Genomic DNA, 17,935 nt, shown 5'->3' with positions numbered 1-17,935 from the left:
ATTTCCCACAAATGTAAAGGCAAGGAAACCAAGTTGTTACAATTGAGGACCCACAAAGTATGTAGAGACCGACAATGCTCTAGCATTCCACTTGGTAAACTGGTCAATCCATTACACATCTGTAACTGAAAACTTTGGAGGGAAGTCAAGTAGTTCTCTCCACTGGGAACAGCAAAAGAACTGAAATTGGTGCATCTATAAATCCTTAAGCTCTTAAGAGAATGGAGATTGTACAAGCTTTGTGGCAATTCACGGAACTCTTCGCAGCATGAGACCCATAGGTACTGAAGAGAAACGTTGTTGTGTAGCATCTCATCTGGAAAACAAGTAAGCTCTTTCACGTTATAGACAAAAAGAACCACAAGAGATGTCAAGTTGCTGCACAGGTTCAACAATGGCATTTCACTGTCAACTCCTTCAATTCTTAATTCATGGAGAACTTCAAATTGAGTTGGAGTATTTTTTAACAGTGGACAGTCTGCAATCCTCAACTTCTCAAGCCTAGGAAACATTCTTACACCAACTTCATCTCCCTTCCACTCAATAAGGCTACGCATATCATCCAATACTAATTCTTTCAATGACGGGAACACTTGGATAATGCTGCTTGATCCAATATTGCTAATCTCAACACCATATAAAGCAGGTCCAATGCATTCCAACTCATGGAATCCTACCAGCTCAAGATGCCGAAGGAATTTCAGTTGGCCAAGCGATGGAATTTCTTTGCACCTTTTGCAGCCACTTAATTTCAACTTGACCAAATTTGGTAGCAATCCTTCACTGAACCATGAAGGAAATTTAGTCCCAAAATAGTCCACTACTGATAAGGTTTTCAAGTTCGGATGCGGTTGAAGACCATCCAACACATGCTCATCATTGATCTCACAGCCTTCTGATTCATCATGGGACCATAAATATGTCAGCTTGTAGATATTTGGTTTCTCCTGTAAATATGCTGTTTGAGCCTCTTCTTTATTTCCAACTAATTGGAGACATTTGATCGTCAATTCACCTCTAAGGTTTTTCAAACGACCTAATTCTTCTATTCGACGACCTTTCTCTAAACCTACGTAGAAAAACTGTAGCGTCTGAAGACTGGTCAATTGTCCCATATTAAGTGGCATCTGAAACTGATCAGGAATTGCTGATTGGTAATATACGTGTCTCAAACTTATCATATTTGCCATTTCTTCTGGAAGCTTCCTGAGTGAAGAACAGTCATTGACTCTAAATGTTTGCAAATTGTAGAGCTTGCAAATGGAGTTGGGAAAGTCTTCGATCTTAGTGTTGGAGAGATCAAGATATCTCAAGTATATTAGCTTGCTGATTTTGGCTGACAACTCCTTGATGCCTGATCCAGACAAATTTAAAAGTCTCAAGAACTGAAAGCTCAATAGCATATCATCAGATATATTGCTTTTCCAGAACAATGTGCACAAACGTCCTGCCTCAGTTATCGTATCCATTTGATCACTTGGTGAGTTCCATCCGAAGTATCGAACTTGAGAAAGATTTTCACCTCCAACACTTTTCGTATCAAATAGTTTAGCTTTTAATGTATCTCGAGCCAAATCATGCACAAGATCATGCATCTTACAGTGTGTTATATTGTTGTGCTCATCTAGCTCAACATCTTGCAGCAAGGAATATTGCAACAAGAGTTGAAAAAACTTGTTCCCTACGTCTTCCATCATAGGGATCTCTTGACTTGGACGAAGAAACCCTTCTGCCATCCAGAGTTGGATTAGTTGGTCCTTTTCAAACTTATAATCTTTTGGAAACATTGCTAAGTAAGCAAAACATTTTTTTAGATATGGAGATGGTAGATAAACATAGCTGAGTTTTAGGATTTTCTTTAAGCTATTTTCACCTGCAACAAGGGGATTTCCATCAAGAATCGCCTGCCATTCATGCTTCTCCTTGTTGCGCAAGAGGCCTCCCAAAACACTTGCTGCCAACGGTAGACCTTGACACATTTCAGCAATCCTGTTCTCCACACTCAGTATTTCCTCCGGAACTTCCCCATCAACAAATGCTCTTTGTTTGAAAATCGACCAAGAATGATCTTTTGCTAATTTTTCCAACATATGAGGACCTACTGCTGCTACTGTGGATGCCACCAGTTTCGTACGAGTCGTCACAAGAATGCAGTTTCCTCTGGAAGTGTTTATTCCTCTCAAGCTGTCCATGAACTCATCCCACACTGGAAGGTCAACACGCCACAAATCATCTAAGACAAGCAAATATCTTTTTCCTCCTAGTTCATCTCGGAGTTTCGTACGTAGATCCAAATACTATATGACAGAAGGTGTTGTTTAGTACATAGAGATGGGTGAAGAGGTCAAACAATAATTAGAGTTGGTACTCCTTCAGAAAGTCGTCTTCTTCCTCTACACCAAACTCTTCTTTTGCTAGTCTTTTGCCCACCACTAAAAAAATTGATTGTATAATAATTATTACAGAGTATAAAAAGAAAACGGAAAAGGGCCTAAAATACCCTTAAACTATTGGAAATGGTACAAAACTACCCTCCATCCACTTATTGGCTCCCAAATACCCCTATCATCCATCTTTGGGTCTAATATCGACTACTTTTATAACGAATTATCATTTAAATATTTTTTTTTAAACGTGACAATTATCTATTGAATCCACTTATTGGCTCCCAAATGCCATTGTTGCTTTTGCTCCTTCACAAACTCTTTTTTCTCAATGTTTTGGGTGAATTCTTGTTTTGGTAGTTGTTTATGGACCACTAAAGGAAACACAATAATTCAAACAGTGGGAAAAATTGAATGGTAGTCATGACATCAATGACACAAATATCTCTCTAAGACTACTAATAATACTCTGGCTTTTGTAGAATTTTCTTTCAAATATTTCCTAATTTGTTACTTGTCATTTTTGACAAACCAAGCAAGGACAATATTTTATTAAAAAGTATCGTTAGTAAATACATTTGGGATCCTATTAATTAATAGAAGTAAAATGATAAACTCACTATTCTAGTAATTATTTTCTTAATTGATATGCCAACTCAAAATTTGACAAGTAAAAAGGGACGGAGAAAGTATACTACAAATAAACAATGGTGTACTGTGTTTGGATAGAAGTGCTAAAATTGATGATAGACACCTAACATGTGGGACCATACCCATTGGCTGCCAGCTCCATTTGAATTGGACTTGCACAGTTGCACCTCTATGTATAATAAATATGATAAAGAACTTTCTTTTTTATAAACGTAGTTGCTACTTTGTTTATTTCATAATTTATTTGTGGATTTGGTTCACAAGTTACGTTGTAATCCTTAACACCATGTAATTTTTGTCTTGCTCATATTTTTATGTTAATAAAAACAAGTGGCAGAAAGTATTCCTGACATCAAAATTCTACTATATAATAAAAAGGAGTTTATGCCCAAGTATAATATATAATATTCAGGATTAGGACTTTTCCCAATCTTGAAATGTTTGTTGCAATCTCTTGAGCTACTGACTTTCTCAATAGTGAGAGAAAGCAGCTTGTCAAGCACAACTTGAACAGTAGCACCAATTACTGGATCGGCCATTGTTGTTTTTGCTCCTTCCTCTACACCAAAGCAAGTTATGAACGAGGAGTATATAGATTAAGAGGATAAAGATTTCCTTTAAGTATGAAAACAAATTATGAATCAATGGAACTCACCTCAATATTAACTTATCGAATCTCCAGTTATTCCTCAATAGCTCAATGATAGATTGATCGATTGTTAACTGATTGGTTCGTACGTAGATCCAAATACTATATGACAGAAGGTGTTGTTTAGTACATAGAGATGGGTGAGGAGGTCAAACAATAATTAGAGTTGGTACTCCTTCAGAAAGTCGTCTTCTTCCTCTACACCAAACTCTTCCTTTGCTAGTCTTTTGCCCACCACTAAAAAAATTGATTGTATAATAATTATTACAGAGTATAAAAAGAAAACGAAAAAGGGCCTAAAATATCCTTAAACTATTGGAAATGGTACAAAACTACCCTCCATTCACTTATTGGCTCCCAAATACCACTATCATCCATCTTTCGGTCCAATATCAACTACTTTTATAACAAATTATCATTTAAATAATTTTTAAAAAACGTGACGATTATCTATTGGATCCACTTATTCACTCCCAAATGCCATTGTTGCTTTTGCTCCTTCACAAACTCTTTTTTCTCAATGTTTTGGGTGAAATCTTGTTTTGGTAGTTGTTTATGTCTACTAAAGGAAACACAATAATTCAAACAGTGGGAAAAATTTGAATGGTAGTCATGACTCCAATGACACAAATATCTCTCTAAGACTACTAATAATACTCTGGTTTTTGTAGAATTTTCTTTCAAATATTTCCTAATTTGTTACTTGTCATTTTTGACAAACCAAGCCAGGACAATTTTCTATTAAAAAGTATCGTTAGTAAATACATTTGGGATCCTATTAATTAATAAAGGCATAATACATATATTGGACCTTAAACTTGGCTTCAAATTTTAACTTTGACCTCCAACTTTCAAAGTGCACAAATAGACACTTTAACTATCCAACCTTTTAATAAATAAACACACGTGTCTTACCTGGCAAAACGCGTGATGTGCACGCATTTTGCGCGAGTGATAAGTAATTTTTTAGGCACACAACAGTGAAAAAAATGCTGAAATGACAACTCTACCCTTAATTAATTTTTTTTTTTTTTAGTTCTAAAATGGACGTGTAAAGTGTTTAATTAGTTAGCAATCATTGAGTGGCTCACTAATACACGTGGCAGCGTTTGCATTTCACGCTCTTGGCTCCAAAAATCGCGTGTTTATTTATTAAAAGATTGGATAGTTAAAGTGCTTGTTTGTGCACTATGAAAGTTGGAGGTCAAAGTTAAAATTTGAAGCCAAGTTTAAGGTCAAATATATGTATTATCCCTTTTTAATAAAAGTAAAATCATAAACTCACTATTCTAGTAATTATTTTCTTAATTGATATGCCAACTCAAAATTTGACAAGTAAAAAGGGACGGAGAAAGTATACTACAAATAAACAATGGTGTACTATGTTTGGATAGAAGTGCTAAAATTGATGATAGACACTTAACATGCGGGACCATACCCATTGGCTGCCAGCTCTATTTGAATTGGACTTGCACAGTTGCACCTCTATGTATAATAAATATGATAAAGAATTTTCTTTTTTATAAACGTAGTTGCTACTTTGTTTATTTCATAATCTATTTGTGGATTTGGTTCACAAGTTACGTTGTAATCCTTAACACCATGTAATTTTTGTCTTGCTCATATTTTTATGTTAATAAAAACAAGCGGCAGAAAGTATTCCTGACATCAAAATCATCATCATATTTTATATATATATTCTACTATATTATAAAAGAGAGTTTAAACCCAAGTATAATATATAATATTCAAGATTGAGATTTTCCCAATCTTGAATATTATATATTATACTTGTGGGACTTTTAAAATTCTATTTTATACCCAAGTATAATATATAATATTCAAGATTGGGACTTTCTTGAATATTATATATTATATTTATTATATAGTAGAACTTGGGCATAAACTCCCTTTTAAAATAATATAGAATATATATATCTCACAAATGGAAAAGTCTCAATCAAGGAAGCAACATATATCATTTACAAATGACTTATTATTCTACTATATTTATAAAAGAGAGTTTAGGCCCAAGTATAATATATAATATTCAAGATTGAGACTTTTCCCAATCTTGAATATTATATATTATATTTGTGGGACCTTTAAAATTCTATTTTATACCCAAGTATAATATATAATATTCAAGATTGGGACTTTCTTGAATATTATATATTATATTTATTATATAGTAGAACTTGAGCATAAACTCCCTCTTAAAATAATATAGAATATGTATATATATATAAATGTTGTTTTTGTCACCCTTTTAAAAATTTATTTGTAATTGTTGTTTTATTACTAATAATATATTTTCATATATACTTAGTCGTTGTAATGGATCTATAAAAACTTGCACGGGTCACACGTGCAACGCACGTACTCAGAAACTAGTATTCAAAAAGCACAACTCCATGATTTCCAATGTTTTCCCACAACAGAATTCTTTAGCGCGCTCGATTAGACAAGTCAAAGAAGAAGAATCTGTAGTTCAGTTGGTTGGCTATCTGAACTTTAACATTGTTGGTAAGAATTCGATTTTCCACCTTGTAATCTGCTTGCCCATTTTTTGTTTTTTATTTTTGCTTTGGCATATGAAGTATTTTGCAAAGAATATTTACTGTCATGGAACATCAATCAATTAAGACAAACATTAAAGCTATATTACTTTTTTTGTTTATTATGCACAAACAAAAGCCAAGAGGGCTGTAAGAAAGGCAGGTACAGCATGAACATTGTGCAAGAAAGGCCTCTGCTGTCAAATCTCAGACAAGTCTTTTCCAGTCTACGAAACACAGGAATCTGTAAAAGTCAGTTTTCGCACACATTTTGATCTTCGTGAATGGAGAATCAGCTCATTACAAGACCTATAAAGATGAACAGATGCTGTTAAGGACAGTTTTAGAGCCAATGGGGAACTCTTTGCTATAAGATTCAATAAATAGCAGTCTTTTGTAACTTTCTTTTTTGAAGTCCTTCAATCGCGAGAGTTTTAATGAAAGTGAAAGTAACGAGAATGTCTATTAAGAAACTTATATTGACATTCCAGTCAGCTTTTTCCTTTCTAGGAGATTAACAATTTCGAAGAAGCTTACATGGAAATCTTGTACATCTAATGGACAGATCGTCTTCAAACTGGTTGACCCATTCAAGTCCTAGGTCTTCGCCTTCAAAAAAGTTATTTGTTATTTCAGTATAATGGGCATTCCACATAACTTATTATTCCTTTTACTTCATAACTTATGGGAAATTATGGTACAAACATAGAAACACCAAATCGACCGAAACTAATGTAGTCTCTTCCTAACAACTTACATTCTAACACTTACACAATTTCATAGATAGTTGATTGATGCAATTAGAAAAAGTAAAATGAAATAAGTACTGAAAATTACTTAATAAATTTAAGAAATATAGTATGTACCTGGTCCAAATGCCAAAACTCATTTGTAAGCAATAAAATGCTTCCGGAGTTATCTCTGCGTTAGAACAAGTCAAATACCAAATTGATGTTCTAGCATGGCCTTGAAACTAGTAACCTATAAGGAAAAAAAACAAAAATCTTATGATTAAATCATATCAAGATATACCATACTTGAAGAATTTAGAGAAAGAACAATTCAGTTCAAGTGGACAAGCAGAATGCTGAAAGCATAGCACAAATGCAATTCATTAATAATTTTGCATTCTTTATGTCAAAATAATTTCAGAAAAAAATGTTAAACCACATACAGAACTTCTTTTCTGGAACACAGGGAAATTAATATTTAAAAAATTGACTGATCAGACAGTGAAAGAGAAACAGAGACTTACGTAATTTCTGAATCATCCTCCCACCTACTTTAATTTTTGGAATATGGGAAATGTTGGACCACTGGGAGTTTGGGCTACTCCGATTGGTGCAACTTTCTTTTAACTTTGGGCAGCCTCCAATTTCCAGATTCCGTATTTTAGTGAGGCGTCGCATGGCATCTTTGGATGGCAGATGCTCTAGTTTTTCACAGCCCCTTAAACATAACTTTTCCAAAGAAGCAAGTTTGCTGAGCCCATCCGACAGAGCTTCTAATAATGTATTAAAATCTAATATAGAGAAAACATAAAAAAAAAAAAACATACACAATACATATCCTTCTTAAGACTTTAATCGTAATAATATAAATGTGTCATGCCCCGAGCCTATACCCTGGACGTGGCTGGCACTCGAAGACCATTGCTGGCCCCCAAGCGAACCCTTGGCCTGGCTTTCTTAACTCAGCGGAAAAACTCAATGCAATGCAAGGTTTTTAAAACAACCTGACTGAAATAAAATCTGGCCAAAAAGGCAACTCGAGTCTCAAAATAGAATATTTACATATATACATAGATGAGAGACTCCAAACTAACTGACTAACTGTCTATGAAGCCTCTAAAATACTGAGATAGATGTTGGGACAGACCCCACGACATCCTAATAAAACAAAACTTGAGAGAACAAAATAACCGAGTCCTCCGAAATGCAAAGAGGCTCACCAATGACTCTGAAGTACTCAACTGGATCAACGGCGAACCGGATGCTGGCCCTGGGTACCTGTGTATGCATCATAATAAGATGCAGGCCAACTGGCATCAGTACACTGAATGTACGAGTATGCGAGCTGACCACAACTTAAGCTTGAAAAGAGTACAAAGGAACTCTTACCTTGGCTCTGTTCAACGCATGAATAACTGAACTCAATATATAAAGCAATACGACACATGCAATATATAAAGCTTGCAAAACAATGTAAATAACTTAGCTTGTTAAAGATAAAACAATAACAACTCAACTTTACTTATATAAAAGTAATATAACTTTAGTGGGAGATTCTTTAACCGACAATCACCACTATGAGCCCTAGTGGTGATACAACGTTTTACCTCACGTTGCCCAAGGACCATCCTATACCTTGCCGTGATATAGGAAGCTAACTTTACTAAGTGGATCCACTAGCTTAACTTTACGGATTCATCTAAAAAGTATGACCCGTTAACTCCCATGTTGGCGCATGGTTCTTATGGAAAGTTGAGTTTATATGAACTCGTGTCCCCAATTCGGTGCTCAACACTACTCCAAAAAATACTTAGCTCATAAGTGTTTTAAACACATCTTTCTTTATTTGAGATAATTACTCAAAACTTTTCCCGAAGGCTCACTTGGAATCGATGTTCCTGTTTCTTGAAAACTAGCCCAAAGGCTCTTTTGGAAACATAGTTCCTTTTCTTACTCAAATGTAAAAACATTTAGAAACTTCTTTGGGAATACATAGTTCCCTAATACTTTTGAGAAATGAACTCAACTTTAAACTCTTTACTCAACTCGAAACTTGAGCCTTAAAAATGAAGTTAAAACATTCAATAAAGACTCTTGAATAACTTTAAAAACTTGCTTGACTTGCTTCTTAACTTCCAAGCTTAACTCTTAACTTCACTTGACTTGGAAACTAACTCTCCTTGAATTGGATTTATGGATTCAAGGTGTTTGATCACATGATATGGATGAGTTCTTGACGTTTAGACATACCTTGGGGTGTTGGAAACAGCTAGGGAACATAGGTACAATACCTAGGAACATGCATGAGAAAGTGGGGAAGGAATGGGAAAACTTGGCGCTCTGAGATAGAAACTTCAGAGGGGACCTGCTGGCGCATTGAGGGGCGCGCTGCCCCAAGGGGGAAAGTTCAGAGCCCCTCTTGGGGCGCGCTGACAGGCGCGAAGCCCCACCCCTTTTCCCCCCAAAACCAACTTTTCTCCAACTCTAAACCTTCTACACATCAAAGTTTCCAGCCCCAAACACTTAAAATCAGAAACCTCTCAACATACAATAGACTCAACTCAAAAACACCACCCGAAACATACACCAAACGAACAAGAACTTCAACACAACACAACTACAACTTCAACAATTATAACCAACAACTTCAACAAACATATTCAATCTTTTCTCGAAATTAAACGAGTTTGGCGTGTGGGGGAAAGAACCAAACCAACACTATGAACTCACATACCTTAATAGGGATCACCCCCGAAGAAAACCACGACGATCTTTACGAAGTTTGTTTCTTCTTCTCCTTTCTCTCCTTTTCTCTCAAGAACCCTAACTCTTAATCTTTTTAAAAAGGGAAAAACTGATCAAAAATAAGTCTTACACCTTAATATATATCCAAAGACAAGGCTAGTGAAAAGACCAAAATACCCTTACAATTTCCGGACGGATTCCCTGCCAACTGCCCAACTTTCAAAAGGAGTAACTCGCTCATACGAACTCGGAAACGAGCAAACTCGATGGTGTTGGAAAGACTAATCCACGAAATTTGCAACCATAACTGGAACTACACCTAGATCATCCTGAGCTAGGAGTTATAACTGTTCAAAGTTCGCCAAAAATTCACTATTTTCCATACTTAGCCAAATTTCCAGATTTTAAATTCCTTCCAAAAATGACTATTTCCAATTCTAAGCCTCTTCATAGTTATTTCAAATTGTCGGATGTTACAATATCTCCTCCTTGGAAACATTCGTCCTCGAATGAGGTTACTCTTACTAGGCTAAGGGTGAACATCAATCAAACACCCCCTCCCCCACAAGCAATTCATGCAAACAACAACAAGCAACAATATGCTCACTACAATTTAAAGAGCACTAAGAAGGAAATTAGTACCTTGGTCTACATTTCCTCCGAATTCAAAGAGATATGGGTATCTCTTCTTCATGTCCTCTTCTGCTTCCCAAGTGGCTTCCTCCACAAATTGGTTCCTCCAAAGGACCTTGACTGATGTTACATCCTTTGTTGAACCTGGATGAATGGAATATCTGGAGTTGTGAGTTTCATCCATAACCCTCTCTTGGAGTTCATCTATCATAGGTACACACAATCTACCTTGATACCTCAATACTCCATCTCCCCCTTGTTCAAAAGCTAATACTCTTTGCTTTTGAACATTTGCTTTCAACTTAAGCAAAATGGGATCTTGATCTTGTTTCTCTTTCACTTCTGACACTAGTGATCACTCGGCCTCGTTTGTCACCGCTATTCTTCCTTCTGTGGAATCCATAAGTCTGACTCCTAGGCATGCTAGTCTGTGCACATCTTTTGCTAACTCTCTCTTCTCTTCTTCAATATGGGCGGTACTACCCATAGACAACCTGCTTAAAGAATCAACAACAACATTAGCCTTACCTGGGTGGTAAAGAATACTCAGGTCATAGTCCTTAAGTAATTCTAACCACCTCCTCTGTCTGAGATTGAGCTCTTTCTGAGTAAGCACATATTGAAGGCTCTGGTGATCCGTGAATAAATCAACATGCACACCATACAAGTAGTGACGCCATATTTTCAAAGCGAAAACTACAGCAGCTAACTCTAAGTCATGGGTTGGGTAGTTCTTCTCATGAACTTTCAACTGTCTGGAGGCATAATAAGCTATAACTTTGCCATTCTGCATCAAGACACAACCCAAACCAACTCTAGATGCATCACAATACACCACAAAACCTTGAGTACCTTCTGGTAAAGTCAAAACTGGAGCTGTAATTAACCTCTTTTTCAATTCCTGAAAGCTTTTCTCATAAGCATCAGACCATTGAAATTTCACTGCCTTCTGAGTCAACTTTGTCAAAGGGGATGCAATAGATGAGAACCCCTCAACAAACCTTCTATAATAGCTAGCTAGACCCAAGAAACTCCTAATTTCAGTTGGAGATGTGGGTCTAGGACAATTCTGCACTGCTTCAATTTTTTGAGTATCAACTTTAATTCCATCACCGGACACAATGTGGCCTAGGAACGCCACAGACTTAAGCAAAACTCACATTTAGAGAACTTGGCATACAACTCCTTATCTTTCAAAGTCTGAAGGACTAGTCTGAGATGACTAGCATGATCTTCTTCATTCCTTGAATAGATTAGTATGTCATCAATGAAAACGATAACAAACACATCTAAATAAGGTTTGAAGACTCTATTCATAAGGTCCATGAAAGCTTCCGGTGCATTGGCCAACCCAAAGGACATAACTAAAAACTCAAAATGACCATATCTGGTCCTGAATGTTGTCTTCGGAATATCACATTCATTTACTCTCAACTGGTGATAGCCTGATCTGAGGTCAATCTTTGAAAAACAAGTGGCACCCAGAAGCTGATCGAAAAGATCATCAATCCTCGGAAGAGGATACTTATTCTTGATGGTAACCTTGTTCAACTGGCGGTAATCTATACACATTCTGAGGGAACCATCTTTCTTCCTCACAAACAAGACCGGAGCGCCCCAAGGTGAGACACTCGGTCGAATGAAACCCTTTTCTAGAAGATCTTTCAACTACTCTTTTAACTCTGCTGGTGTCATTCAATATGGCGGAATAGAGATAGGACGAGTATCTGAAATGAGATCTATGCCGAACTCTATTTCTCTCTCAGGAGGAATTTCGGGTAGATCATCAGGAAAAACTTTTGGAAACTTTCTTACTATAGGAACTGACTGAAAATGAGGTATTTTAACACTAGAGTCATTAACTCGGACTAAATGATAGATACAACCCTTTGAAACTAACTTTCTTGCCTCAAGGTACGAAATAAAACGACCCTTAGGCGCTGCTGAACTGCTACTCCACTCTATGACTGGCTCACTCGGAAACTGAAACTTAACTGCTCGAGTTCTACAATCTATTGATGCATAACAAGCATGAAGCCAATCCATACCTAGAATGACATCAAAATCTACCATGTCTAACTCAACCAAATCATCCATGGTGCTCTTGTGATTGAAAGAAACAGGACAATCACGATATACTCTTTCTGCTAGAATAGACTCCCAAACAGGTGTAGAAACACAAAAGGGTTCACAAAGTCTTTTAGGAAGAACATCAAACTTATTTGCAACATAAGGAGTTACAAAAGATAAACTTGCTCCTGGGTCTAGCAAAGCATACACATCAAAAGCAAAAACTTTGATCATACCAGTGACAACATTCAGAGAGTTCTTTTGCTCGTGGCGACTGGTGATTGCATAGAGGCGATTTGCTCCTCCACCGGTATTAGAAGTAGATCCTCTAGGTGCCATCCTGTCGGGTGGGACAACTGAAGAGGATTGGGCCCTACTGCCCAGATTTCCACTAACTTGCTTGTTCTTTGGGCATTCCTTCATGAAGTGACCCTCTTGTCCACACTTAAAGCAACCCGTCTGGCCTTGACGACACTTCCCTGGATGGACTCTACCACACCTAGCACATGCAAGAACCCGGTTACTTCCTTGTGCCATACTATTCTGAGACTGTGCAGGTCCAGCTCTGAAGCTCTGCGAATTCTGTCCAGTGTACTCACTTTTATTTCTGGGTACCGGTGCACTAGCAAATGATGGAACAGGTCCCCTTTGCCTTTGTTGAAAGGACAGACGGTTCGCATTACCTTTCTGCTGCCCGGACTCATTACCGGTCTTAGCTCTCTTATTTCTGAACACTTCTCTGTCCCTCAACTTTTCTTCCTCAACTTGCTGCACATAGACCATCAACCTTGATATGTCCATGTCCCCGATAAGCATTGCTGCCCTACCTTCTTTACTCGACAATTGAGACAGTCCAGCAACAAACAAACTCATTCTACTCCTCATGTCCGCAACCATCTCCGGAGCATAGCGGGAGAGTTGTGTGAACTTCAGACTGTACTCATTAACACTCAAAGACTCCTGCTTAAGTGTGAGGAACTCACATACCTTGGCCTCTTTCAATTCTTGAGGAAAGAAACGCCCCAAGAAAGCTTCTTTAAAACAGGCCCAACTCGCAAGTGGTGCATTCTCAACTTTGCCCCCTTTCCATTGGTCGAACTAAGTTCTAGCAACATCTTTCAATTGGTACGTAGCTAGTTCAACCCGCTCAGTATCTGCCACATGCATCACATCAAAAATCTTCTCCAACTCCTCAATGAAGTTCTCTGGCTCCTCAGTAGTGCTTGAACCCATGAAACTCGGAGGATTCATCCCCAAGAACTCATGAATCCTAGAAGTGTCAGCTCCTTCCTATCGAACTCCCATTTGCTGACCAATCTGATTTGTTACAACTTGACTCAGAATTCTAATTGCCTCTCTGAACTCGGCATTAGAAACTTCCCCTTGTGGTTGCACTCCCGGGGCATAAGGTAACTCTTGCTCATCCACATAACGTCTAGGAAGACGCCCTCTGCCAACTTTTCGTGGAGGCATGACTATCTGAAACACGCGCAAGCATGAATTAGAAAGAAACTCTTTAGAGATAAACTCTAACGCACGAGATGAGTGTGAAAGAAGTGAGAATTCTTCCTAAATGTTATAGCCTCCCAATTATAGATGTGGCGCGCTTCACACCAATAATTAGGACTCTACAGACACGGCTTCATAGAATCCCTATGACTCTTGAACTCTGGGCTCTGATACCAAGTTTGTCACGCCCCGAGCCTATACCTTGGATGTGGCTGGCACTCGAAGACCATTGCTGGCCCCCAAGCGAACCCTTGGCCTGGCTTTCTTAACTCAGCGGAAAAACTCAATGCAATGCAAGGTTTTTAAAACAACATGACTGAAATAAAATCTGGCCAAAAAGGCAACTCGAGTCTCAAAATAGAATATTTACATATATACATAGATGAGAGACTCCAAACTAACTGACTAACTGTCTATGAAGCCTCTAAAATACTAAGATGTATGTTGGGACAGACCCCACGACATCCTAATAAAACAAAACTTGAGAGAACAAAATAACCGAGTTCTCCGGAATGCAAAGAGGCTCACCAATGACTCTGAAGTACTCAACTGGATCAACGGCGAACCGGATGCTGGCCCTGGGTACCTGTGTCTGCATCATAATAAAATGCAGGCCAACTGGCATCAGGCCAACTGGCATCAGTACACTGAATGTACGAGTATGCGAGCTGACCACAACTTAAGCTTGAAAAGAGTACAAAGGAACTCTTACCTTGGCTCTGTTCAACGCATGAATAACTGAACTCAATATATAAAGCAATACGACACATGCAATATATAAAGCTTGCAAAACAATGTAAATAACTTAGCTTGTTAAAGATAAAACAATAACAACTCAACTTTACTTATATAAAAGTAATATAACTTTAGTGGGAGATTCTTTAACCGACAATCACCACTATGAGCCCTAGTGGTGATACAACGTTTTACCTCACGTTGCCCAAGGACCATCCTATACCTTGCCGTGATATAGGAAGCTAACTTTACTAAGTGGATCCACTAGCTTAACTTTACGGATTCATCTAAAAAGTATGACCCGTTAACTCCCATGTTGGCGCATGGTTCTTATGGAAAGTTGAGTTTATATGAACTCGTGTCCCCAATTCGGTGCTCAACACTACTCCAAAAAATACTTAGCTCATAAGTGTTTTAAACACATCTTTCTTTATTTGAGATAATTACTCAAAACTTTTCCCGAAGGCTCACTTGGAATCGATGTTCCTGTTTCTTGAAAACTAGCCCAAAGGCTCTTTTGGAAACATAGTTCCTTTTCTTACTCAAATGTAAAAACATTTAGAAACTTCTTTGGGAATACATAGTTCCCTAATACTTTTGAGAAATGAACTCAACTTTAAACTCTTTACTCAACTCGAAACTTGAGCCTTAAAAATGAAGTTAAAACATTCAATAAAGACTCTTGAATAACGTTAAAAACTTGCTTGACTTGCTTCTTAACTTCCAAGCTTAACTCTTAACTTCACTTGACTTGGAAACTAACTCTCCTTGAATTGGATTTATGGATTCAAGGTGTTTGATCACATGATATGGATGAGTTCTTGACGTTTAGACATACCTTGGGGTGTTGGAAACAGCTAGGGAACATAGGTACAATACCTAGGAACATGCATGAGAAAGTGGGGAAGGAATGGGAAAACTTGGCGCTCTGAGATAGAAACTTCAGAGGGGACCTGCTGGCGCATTGAGGGGCGCGCTGCCCCAAGGGGGAAAGTTCAGAGCCCCTCTTGGGGCGCGCTGACAGGCGCGAAGCCCCACCCCTTTTCCCCCCAAAACCAACTTTTCTCCAACTCTAAACCTTCTACACATCAAAGTTTCCAGCCCCAAACATTTAAAATCAGAAACCTCTCAACATACAATAGATTCAACTCAAAAACACCACCTGAAACATACACCAAACGAACAAGAACTTCAACCCAACATAACTACAACTTCAACAATTATAACCAACAACTTCAACAAACATATTCATTTTTTTCTCGAAATTAAACGAGCTTGGCATGTGGGGGAAAGAACCAAACCAACACTATGAACTCACATACCTTAATAGGGATCACCCCCAAGAAAACCACGACGATCTTTACGAAGTTTGTTTCTTCTTCTCCTTTCTCTCCTTCTCTCTCAAGAACCCTAACTCTTACTCTTTTTAAAAAGGGAAAAACTGATCAAAAATAAGTCTTACACCTTAATATATATTCAAAGACAAGGCTAGGGAAAAGACCAAAATACCCTTACAATTTCCGGACGGATTCCCTGCCAACTGCCCAACTTTCAAAGGGCATAACTCGCTCATACGAAATTGGAAACGAGCAAAGTTGATGGTGTTGGAAAGAACAATCCACGAACTTTGCAAACATAACTGGAACTATACCTAGATCAACCTGAGCTAGGAGTTATAACTGTTCAAAGTTGGCCAAAAATTCATTATTTTCCATACTTAGCCAAATTTCCAGATTTTAAATTCCTTCCAAAAATGACTATTTCCAATTCTAAGCCTCTTCATAGTTATTTCAAATTGTCGGATGTTACAAAATGGAAAAAGAAATACATAAATCATAATTAGTACAATCAGAAAGCATATGAGTGAATGTTGCAAGAATGATGAAATAGAGCTGCAACCAAATTCATTTTTACAAAATGGTGTCTCTTCTTTTTCCTCCTAATTAATGTTCATCATCAAAATAAATATTATGTATATTGTAACAACAGACTTTTCAACTTTAGATTAATTGAGCTTAATTGATATTTGCTTTGGCATATGAAGTATTTTGCAAAGAATATTTACTAGCATGGAACATCAATCAATTAAGACAAACATTAAAGCTATATTACTACTTTTTTTTGTTTATTATGCACAAACAAAATCCAAGAGGGCTGTAAGAAAGGCAGGTACAGAATGAACATTGTGCAAGAAAGGACTCCTCTGCTGTCAAATATTTTCCAGTCTACGATTTAGATAAGACGTCCATGCCGTTGTTTCAACCATCAATCTGAAACAGTAAAAGTCAGTTTTCACACTCATTTTCATCTTCGTGAATGGAGGATCAACTCATTATTACAGAACCTATTAAGATGAACAGATGCTGCTAAGGACATTTTTAGAGCCAATGCGGCACTCTTTGCTATAAGATTCAATAAATAGCAGTCTTTTTGTAACTTTCTTGGTTGAAGTCCTTCCATCGCGAGAGTTTTAATGAAAGTGAAAGTAACGAGAATGTCTATTAAGAAACTTATATAGACCTCTCTACTAACCACAGTCACCACTGAAGCAAAATGTTCCAATCTGTCCCCTGAAAATTAAAAAGGAAAAAGGAATATTGTTGAATACAGTCAACAAAAACTGGAGAAGCTTCTACTATCTATACAAGTCTCATGACATTTCGGTCAGTTTTTTCTTTAGAAGAAGCTTACGTGGAAATCGTGGTTCAATAAGCAGAACAGAGAATCCTTCAATCTAATGGAAAGAGCGCCCTCAAATCTGTCTTGCATCAAAGCTTATGTTAGTGGCTTTCAGTGAAATGGTTCTGTTACCTCTAGAGTTTCACCAATTAGTCGATAAAAAAGGAACCTTGTACCATAAAATATGAAAATTCACATGGCAGAAAGACAATTTTTCCTTCTCTACATTTACCAGTTATGATAATCCACTGAATGCTTCTCTATACTTGAAGAGAATGAGCAGTTGTCTTATCCAAAGGAATCTAGGAGAATAAGATGTGGCTGGCATGACAATGAGGTGCAGTTAATAGTGCATTTAAACCACAACAATCTCCATGGATACAATCAATTGAGCTGCAAGTCATGAATACCTCATAAACAGATTTCAACGGCACCAACCATCCATTGCTTCTGTCATCTTCATCATAGCACCTGAATAGGTATGACAAATACTGAGATTTTTCTTATTTCGTACCGGTTGGGAGAGGGGAGGGTCAGACATTAATACTGTGAGAAAGTAAAACACTGAATTTATGAAGAATGAAGCTCTGG

The 17,935-nt window shown here is 37.4% G+C and overlaps 1 protein-coding gene across 1 annotated transcript in view; it reads right to left on the bottom strand.

Moving 5' to 3' along the window:
- The window catches only part of LOC125808593 (putative disease resistance protein RGA3), a gene marked incomplete at its 5' end in the record, with an annotated part of 22,834 nt that extends 5,019 nt beyond the window's left edge, over nucleotides 1-17,815 (bottom strand). Inside the window, 6 exons of the mRNA XM_049488268.1 lie at nucleotides 1,970-2,297; nucleotides 3,503-3,594; nucleotides 12,658-12,838; nucleotides 12,938-13,073; nucleotides 17,207-17,235; nucleotides 17,755-17,815. Coding sequence (XP_049344225.1) covers nucleotides 1,970-2,297; nucleotides 3,503-3,594; nucleotides 12,658-12,838; nucleotides 12,938-13,073; nucleotides 17,207-17,235; nucleotides 17,755-17,815 — 827 coding nt within the window. The remainder of the gene's footprint in view (nucleotides 1-1,969; nucleotides 2,298-3,502; nucleotides 3,595-12,657; nucleotides 12,839-12,937; nucleotides 13,074-17,206; nucleotides 17,236-17,754) is intronic.
- Between the last annotated feature and the right edge of the window lie 120 nt (nucleotides 17,816-17,935).

Source organism: Solanum verrucosum, unplaced genomic scaffold (assembly GCF_900185275.1).
Source record: "Solanum verrucosum unplaced genomic scaffold, falcon-dt-bn FXZP01000654.1, whole genome shotgun sequence".
NCBI lineage: Eukaryota > Viridiplantae > Streptophyta > Magnoliopsida > Solanales > Solanaceae > Solanum > Solanum verrucosum.
This window is presented reverse-complemented; position numbering and strand designations above follow the sequence as displayed.